Here is an 8,768-nt window from a genome sequence, read left to right as displayed (position 1 = left end):
TCACATGCATTCTTGGAGCTTATATATATATATATATATATTTACATATACAGAGAAAATAATATTTTTGAACCATAATTTAATATAATATTATTTTTGGTTTCATTAATTACACGATTTTTGCTTTTAGTTTTTTTACTTTTAAAAAATAGTATTTTTAGTTTCACGATACATATCTGCACGTGCATATTTCATTAAAATATCTAACAGAAAAGTGTTATGGGATAAAAAATGTACTATTTAGAAGTTACAAGATCAAAAGTAAGAATCTCATAACCAATTGAACAAAAAACTGGAAGAAAAGTGTTGTTTTTCCTATATATATATATATATATTACTACTACTACTGCTTCTACTTTGTATATATTCAAGTAAATATATTGACAACTCATGAGATTAGGTTAAAATACACAAATATTCTCTATTTTTTTATAAAATTATAAGTACACCCTTGAAGTGTAGTTGTAATTACAAATGCACACTTACTCAATAGCAAAAGTTTACACAAACACCCCCTCAACACATGATGTACATTACACTAAAACCTCTTAAAGGGGTGTACTTATAGTTTTACAAAAGATAAAAGGTATTCGTCCATTTGAACCTAACCTCAAGAGATATAAATGTAATTTTACCTATATATTTTTGTATAATTTCCCAACATATATATTATATCATGAATTTGGATAAAATTTTACTGACTCGCAATCTCATGCGAGAATCATATTTAGGTACCCGAAATAACTAAAATATCCTTATTTATTTTATCTCTTAATAGGTCTTGCATCTGCTCATATTGCGTTCGAGTCGTACCAATTCGAATTTGATTTAGTTCAAACATGAGCATGTACGAGACTACAACTGTATGAGCATAATTGCGTTAATAGTTTACAAAAAAAGCATGTTTTCTATGCCCTAGGTATAAATTTTACTATCTTACCGACTTAAGTATCGATGAACTATAATCGGGATGTTTTCTAAGTTCTTCTTATAAAATCTGTCTTGTAGGATTAATATGGAGATCCCTAAAACTGATTCAAGATTCAAAAAGACCTAAATGTCTTAGCCTAATATGAACTCAGATCACATAAATTCTTTATTAGGCTAAACTTTAGATGAAACAATCTATTTAGGGATAATTGCATTCTCCCCTAAGGTTCAGTACAATTATATATAAACTCTCTGTGGTTTCGAATTATTAATATGTTCAATGAATCTTTAATTTGAATTTGCCTCAAAATAAAACTATACTTATGTGATACTTGTCTACTTTTCTGATAGTTTTTAATGTATTATTTCTCGATATATATGTTAATGTACTTTTATAGTAATTTATAGGGATAATTACAGTTCCATCTACTAAGGTTTGTATAATTATACATAAATTCTCTATAATTTGGAAAATTACTTCTAGTATTTTTTATGTTTGATTTTGTCCAATAAATAAGTTCATTTGTTAGTAAAAAATCATCGAATTTGTTGATATTAATAAAAAAATTAAATAAAAATTATTTTTATCTTCTACTGTTTTATTACTCATTTATCACAGGTCAAATAAATCTTTTTATGACTAAATTGTCCTTACAAATCTTGAAATATTAATGTATATAAGGAGTATATTTCTACTATTATAAGAATAGTTTAATAGGAAAAAAACTTGATTGACCTACAATAAATCATTAATAAATCAATCGATGGTAAATATTAATTTTTATTTAATTCTTTTTATTAATATCAACAAATTCAGTGAATTTTGACTAACGGAGTACCTATTTTTTAGATGAAAACAAACTTTAAAAGTATTAGGTGTAATTTTTCAAATCACATAGAATCTAATAGTTGCACCAAACTTTAGAAAAGAAAAGTGTAATCATCCCTAATTTCTATTTTAAATAATTATTGGCAAAAAGTAATTCTAAAACATTGTATAGATATCCCTAAAAATTCAGGGAGGAGAAAAAAAAGGACCTGGAAAATAGATATTCATACGAGGGCGCGAAAGGATTAAACCCTTCTTCTATGCTGTTGCGTCGTAACTGTAAACGTATATTCGTGTTGCCCTTGATCAGTTTTCTGCAATTCAAATGGGAATTAAGGTATCTATTTATCCTGTAATTCTATTTTTCTCTCGACTGCCAAACTCAAAATTTGTGTGTGTTGCGTAATTTCTAGGGTTTAACTAATCTATTGGCGGACAATGCGCCGATGGCGATTAAGGAGCAGAAGTTAGAAAGCTATTTTGGCCGCGAAATCGCCATTGATGCCAGCATGAGCATCTACCAATTCCTCGTGAGTATGCTTTTCATTTTCTGTGAAAAGACTAATTTTTTTCTCCATTTATTCAGGATAAATGCTCTATGATTTTGGTAGCCTGTTGCATATGTTTTACAAGTTGAATTATACCAATTGGAGACTTTCTGTGGATGCTAGAATAGATGTTAAATGGATTTATTGGTATTTAAGGAAGTTACGTCATATATGAGTTTTGTAGAGTGTATAATGTAAATGGAAGTATATGTAGAATTTCCGTGGATATGATGATACTTTGGTGACTAATGATTTCAGGTTGTTGTTGGAAGGCGTGGTACTGAAATGCTCACCAATGAAGCTGGTGAAGTGACTAGGTATTCAGTTTCTACTCACAAGCTGATTTTGTTCAGGAATTTTTATGATAATGGGTGATTGATAATTTAAGTGCATGGACCATGGCCCTAATCCGAAATTAATGACCACCAGGTCATCCACTCATTAAATTAAGCACTTCCCAAAAAATTGCAAGGATCCTGTAAATGTATTCATTACTAACTTTTGGTCCACTCTTTCCTCAAATTTGAACTAATAAAACTTCAATCTGAAAAGCATACCATCATTATTGAATGCAGACACTATGCTAAATCAATTTTGTGTTATGCTGATTCTTTTTTCAGTCATTTGCAAGGGATGTTTGCAAGGACAATCAGACTTATGGAAGCTGGAATAAAGCCAGTGTAATTTGTTTCCTTTCCTTGTTCTCTGTTCTCGTAATTTCTGCTGTACTTTCATGTGTGAAAACCTTTGAGCTTTTTCCTGAATGCACTGACCTCTGTGATATTAGCTACGTTTTTGATGGGAAGCCTCCTGATTTGAAGAAACAAGAGCTTGCGAAAAGGTATTTGGTGCTTCATTTGGGCTCATCATTTTACCTTCTCTCAATCGTTGAGTATGGTTGATGGTTGCTAATTGAGACCTTAGTTTGGTGAATGCAGATTCTCAAGAAGAGCTGATGCCACTAAGGACCTAAATGATGCTCTAAAGGTTGTGTACTATGACACAGTGTTCTTGCAAACCAAACTTCATCTCTGTCTTCCTTATATCACATCTGCTCCCTCTGACCAACCCTGTGACAGTTCTCTTCTCATCGTTTTCTGGTTGACAGGATTTCTAACAGATAATAATTTCTCATTGCAGAATGGCAACAAGGAAGATGTTGAAAAATTTAGTAAAAGAACAGTAAAAGTGAGCATCTGACTGTTTTTTCTCTTTTGTCCCTTAAATTTGCTAGTATTCTCTGATTTTAGGGGATGGTTCATGATGCACTTGGGTGTTTAATGAATAAATGTATGGCCATCCTTCATTTGAGGTATTCCAAGTAGGTAGTTTCTAGAAAATTGAAGAAACTAATGGCTGTATAGAAAAGTGAGAACGAGCCTGCAGATTAGTATTTACACCAAAAAAATTCTAAGGAAATAGTGAAAGAGAAATATTGTTTATCAATAACTAGAGAATGTGCCCTTAGCCTCTTATGTACGAAAAGTTGTCTGAGTTCTCATATTGCTTATAGTAGTTATTTGAAATTAGGAAGCTGGGCCTTATCAAACTCTAACAAATAACTTATATAGGTTCTATATATACACGACCTTTCCCTATTTCTTATAAAAATAACTCAGTCTCATTGAAGTTAATGGAACCACCCAAGAGTCAGCATGGCATCAAAACTGAAATTCAACTAGTTAAAATATGTCCTATGACTAGGAGATGCTCTTATCTTGCTGTGAGTATGATGCCTTCAGTTTTTTCTGGGTAAAGCTGTATATTTGGCAACGATTTGTGGACAGTTACTTCTTATTTATGCAGGTCACAGAACAACACAATGAAGACTGCAAAAAGCTTCTTAGGCTTATGGGAGTACCCGTGATTGAGGTGATATAATAGAATAATTTCTTTAAATTTCTCTACTTTGACATAGTTCATGTCTTTATGCTTGTATATTGGTTAGGGAAATCTTCAGCACCCTTCTCTTCTGAGGAAAAGTACTTTGCTCGTTTTGATAGTATTTTTCTTGGTAACCTGCTTAGGCTCCTTGTGAAGCAGAAGCACAGTGTGCCGCACTTTGCAGAGCAAACAAAGTAAGTATATTGCATTCCATGATTATCGGATAAGATTATAAGACAATTCACCTTGTAAAGAAGTTTTTGAAATTTTACACATCTATCTTGTGAGAAAGCTGAGGAGTTTAATTTGACAGGGAACATTTATTTCTTCTACATTAGGATCATTTATAGGTTCATGACTTCAGAGCTGTACTTGAAAAAAGATATGATTCCACCTAAATCTATGCGCTTGTGTATTAAGTATTCCTATTGTGCAGTTTTGAAGTGTTTCTAAGTTTTATTTCAAATCAGGTTTTTGCTGTGGCCTCTGAGGACATGGATTCCCTAACTTTTGGAGCTCCAAGGTTTCTCCGTCATCTAATGGGGCCTAGCTCCAAAAAGATCCCAGTGTTGGAATTTGAAGTCTCAAAGGTACAGAAGTTATTGATTAATTCGAAATGCTTCACCCCCTCCCCCCCCCCCCCCCCTTCTTCCATGATTCAGTGATATGTTACAGGTTTTGGAGGAATTGAACCTCAACATGGATCAATTTATAGATCTTTGCATTCTCGCTGGATGTGATTACTGCGACGGCATAAGAGGTAATATTGTTTTGCTGATGATGTTCAGGGACTAACTTATCTAGCTCTATATGAAGCAAATGAGTTCCTGTGTGAGTTATGAAGCATGTCATTGGTAATTTTGAAAAAAGATTATCCCTGAAATTTGGATATCTTTGTCTATATTAGGAGAATATTTTACAGCATGCCCTCCCTTCAGTTATGTATTAAACCTGTCGTTAAAACAATGGATTAACTAGGAAAGGCTTGTAGTAGTATGAACTGAATTGTGCTTCCCAGCAATTAAGAATTTATCGCGGATATGAAGGACCATGGTCTAATTAAAGAAGAATCAGATGACCCTGGTCTGGCTAAGTATGTAATCCTGTGATTTCACATCTACATGTATGTGTTGATACGTTTTCTTGTGCATTCACCCACCACAGACATAAGTGTATACCTTTTCTTCCCAGCCCAATTTCCTAATACCATTACTATTCCCACCCCCAGGCTCCGTGGTGGTGGGAGGTGGTGTGTCTGTGTAGATAATCTCTTCTGCGTAACAATTTACATCAAGATCAGGGTAGTTTAATGTGAGCTGTCTTCTATTTCCCAGGTATTGGAGGAGTGACTGCTTTGAAACTAATTCGCCAACATGGCTCAATCGAGCACATTCTGGAGAATATTAATAAACAAAGGTGCTTCATACATTTTTCAATAAAGCTGGTTGATGGGATTAATTCAAGTAGAGGATATGCTCTTATGTTTCATTTTTAAGAGATACCAATTCCACCCACTTAAATTGGAATAGAGCACAGTCCGAGGGTGTTTTATATATCAACATCCAATTTTGTATGTGATGAGATAATCATGTAGCTAGTGACTCCTGAATTCTTTGAGATACAGTAGTGAAGTAATATAAATAGGAGTAAATGTTCCACAATGAAATGTTTTGTAATAAACCCTGTTCATGTAGATACCAAATACCAGATGATTGGCCATATCAAGAGGTTCGATTGCTCTTTAAAGAACCATCAGTTTTGACTGATGATGATCAACTTGAACTGAAGTGGACCGCTCCAGATGAAGATGTGGTTGACTTTGGCAAAAATCTTGTTTTGCTCATTTCCCTTTATGGCAATTCCATGGTGTACGACTTATTTTCTTATTTTCCTTTCAGGGGTTGATAAGCTTTTTGGTAAATGAAAATGCATTCAACCACGATAGGATATCTAAGGCATGTCTGCATTGTTTTTATGTTATAGTGACTTTCCTAGCCCAGCCCTTTACCATTAGAAAACAAAAACCTTATCAAATTGTGGCTAATTATATTTTGATATATTTAGGCAATAGAGAGGATAAAGGCTTCCACGAGCAAGTCGTCCGAGGGCCAGTATGAATCCATTGACTGAGCAAATTAAATTGGTGTTTTACCATTTGAGATGGCACCACTTTCTCAAACTAGTTTCCTGAACAGGTTAGGATCATTCTCCAAACCAGTTGTTAGCACGTCGGTGACTGCTAAAGGAAAGGTACAATTTTCTTCCCTTGCCATTAATTAAAACTCTTTCTGCTTGATTTGGGATTAAACATTTTCAGTTATGACATTGTAATAAAACCTGGACAATGAGTTCTTTTAAATGGATGTTTCATATCATTTTCCATTTGTTGTTCCCTTGGTAATCTAGGTCAAATTTGCTACTGCTTGTTACCTTAGTTTGCTGCGGTGTTACAATAATAGCATGAAAGCTATCTCATATAACTTTACACGTTGGCCCCAGCTCATTCATGATGCTCATAATTTTATGTGTGTTTATCAACGCTGTCCCCTTGTACCCTAAATTCTTTCAAAGTGGATAAAGAAGTTCTGTTTCTCAATGTTCATAGTCTCACGTCTGTTTCTTAAGGCTGTTTCCTCCAAAGACCATAAGATAATAGATGAATAAATCCCATGGACTGCTTTTTGGACTTGTACGAAACTCTGTTCTAATTGGTTACAGTGATTTTTGGAACTGGCGAACAGGTAACTAAATGTGTTCTTACAGTTCCAAAACCAGTAACCAAGCTTGTGAGGTACTCTACTGGAGCATCCTTTCGTTCCAGACCTAAAGTCATTGGTAGCATAGCTCCTCCATCTGTAGATCTGGGCTCGAAGCAGTCCATGCCGTTTACCAGAAGCTTATGCTGTGGCTCATGAAGCTGAAAAGCCACATTAGACCTGGATCGGTAACCGTTTTGTGCTTTAGTCAATTCAGATGATAGTAAAATATTGTTACCAGTAGTAGTTTGTATTAAAGATGACATTTATTTTCAGGTAGCCAGAAGTACGCTGCCGCGCAACACATGAAAGATAATAATGGACCTTCAATATTTACTAGAACTCCCGAAGAGTGCAGAGTAGTCATTTTGGGCACGTTCATACCAACTTATTTATGAGTTCATGGTCTTGTACAAGGTACTTATCAAATTATTTTTAATATTTTTCACGGAAAACATTCTATAATTCAAAATATTGTTTTCTTTCATTCTTTTAATTTTGGGGAATGATTAAATAGCTTGGTGTAATTAAGAAACCTAATATGTATTAAGTTGGTGTAAGGTGATGCTATAATATAACTTGTTAGTCTTAGCTACTTGGCAATAGTTTCCTTTCCTGCTATTTGCTTGTAGTTAAGTGGGGAAATAATAATTTTTCCCTTAACTTGGGATTTTTTCACTTTTGATTTTATTGATTACGAAATTCTCACTTTTGATCTAATTGACTACAGGATTCTCGCTTTTGATCTTCTAATTTCTAAAAGTAATACTTTTGCTCTCATGATACATTTCTATTAGATTTTCTAATGAAAAATGCCACGTACTTAGTATGTGGCTATTATGATCTTCACACTTTTGGTCTCATGCATTTGCATTTAACTATCACGTGTTTTTTTTTTTGTTAAATATTTGATGCGAGGTGCAATGTGACTGAAAATGCTATTTTTTCTTTTATAGTTATGAAACTAAAAATGAAAATTTTATAAATTAAAATTAAAATTGATAAGGCCCTAAGTTACGGGACAAAAATTACTATTTGCCTTATTTAAGATTACCATTGACCTCTACGTGTAGCACTTTTCCAACTCTACATATTACTATTGCATGAAATTAGTTAACAATATAGAGGAGAAAACAATGAGAGAAATTATTTGTTTTTCTTTTTGTTATATATCGAAGCAACAATACCTTATGTATTTTTCCTTTTCCGGCCCACCTTCTCTTATATTGGGTTTGAAGAAAATTGGCAACTAGAATACTCGATGTTATGTAGCAAATTCTAATTTTAATCGCCTAATGGGCGTTACATAAAAATATGATTCCTATATATTTAAGAGAAGAGAAAAGTTACTATATATGATAAAATTATGTCTTCAAAGTAAGTATTTTGTAATTTTATGTAGGGATAATTCATTTACACTTTCCATATATATGGTTTATTTATACAAATTATTCCTATTTTTTGTATAATTACATAAACTGTCTTTAACAGATTTGTGTAATGATTTTTGGTGTGTGTATATGTAATTTTTTAAAAAGCATGGGTGGTATGTAGAAATGCTATTGACGCTTCTGGCGGATGTTTGTGTAATTATTCAATTTATAAAAATAATTTAAATAAATAAATAAATTATCGATAAAAAGGTGTAAATGTAATTATTTTTTTTATGTATATAAATTATATAGGATGAGGAGGTGAGATACATTTTTCCTGGATTTAGGTGCTTTAGATAATGGAATTTTTTGGCTGGTCCAAACCAGTCAAAATCCCGATTACATTATGTTTGGAGTCATCAAAAGAAAGTTGTTAGTTTCTTCCCCG

General features: G+C 33.0%; 1 protein-coding gene across 4 annotated transcripts; it reads left to right on the top strand.

Annotated features, from left to right (window-relative positions):
* Nucleotides 1-1,935: 1,935 nt before the first annotated feature.
* LOC105172470 (flap endonuclease 1) lies at nucleotides 1,936-7,538 on the top strand. Of its 4 annotated transcripts, none has more exons than XM_011093912.3 (18): nucleotides 1,937-2,096; nucleotides 2,173-2,289; nucleotides 2,566-2,624; nucleotides 2,928-2,987; nucleotides 3,095-3,148; nucleotides 3,246-3,294; nucleotides 3,448-3,495; nucleotides 4,114-4,179; nucleotides 4,335-4,385; nucleotides 4,662-4,781; nucleotides 4,867-4,951; nucleotides 5,526-5,607; nucleotides 5,886-6,000; nucleotides 6,090-6,146; nucleotides 6,256-6,302; nucleotides 6,387-6,441; nucleotides 6,933-7,135; nucleotides 7,224-7,538. In XM_011093912.3, the coding sequence occupies exons 1-17, from the start codon at nucleotides 2,085-2,087 to the stop codon at nucleotides 7,104-7,106; spliced, it is 1,251 nt and encodes a 416-aa protein (XP_011092214.1). In that variant the 5' UTR covers nucleotides 1,937-2,084; the 3' UTR covers nucleotides 7,107-7,135; nucleotides 7,224-7,538. The 4 variants fall into 4 exon arrangements, with proteins under 4 accessions (XP_020552937.1, XP_088741982.1, XP_011092214.1 ...); XM_020697277.2 differs by having other exon boundaries at nucleotides 5,886-6,003; XM_020697278.2 differs by lacking the exon at nucleotides 7,224-7,538 and having other exon boundaries at nucleotides 1,936-2,096; nucleotides 5,886-6,003; nucleotides 6,955-7,106.
* Nucleotides 7,539-8,768: the final 1,230 nt, after the last annotated feature.

The sequence above is a fragment of the Sesamum indicum genome, linkage group LG10 (assembly GCF_026168435.1).
Source record: "Sesamum indicum cultivar Baizhima isolate 11 linkage group LG10, ASM2616843v1, whole genome shotgun sequence".
Classification (NCBI taxonomy): Eukaryota; Viridiplantae; Streptophyta; class Magnoliopsida; order Lamiales; family Pedaliaceae; genus Sesamum; species Sesamum indicum.
The sequence above is the reverse complement of the archived record's forward strand: the minus strand, read 5'-3'. Positions and strand labels throughout refer to the sequence as shown.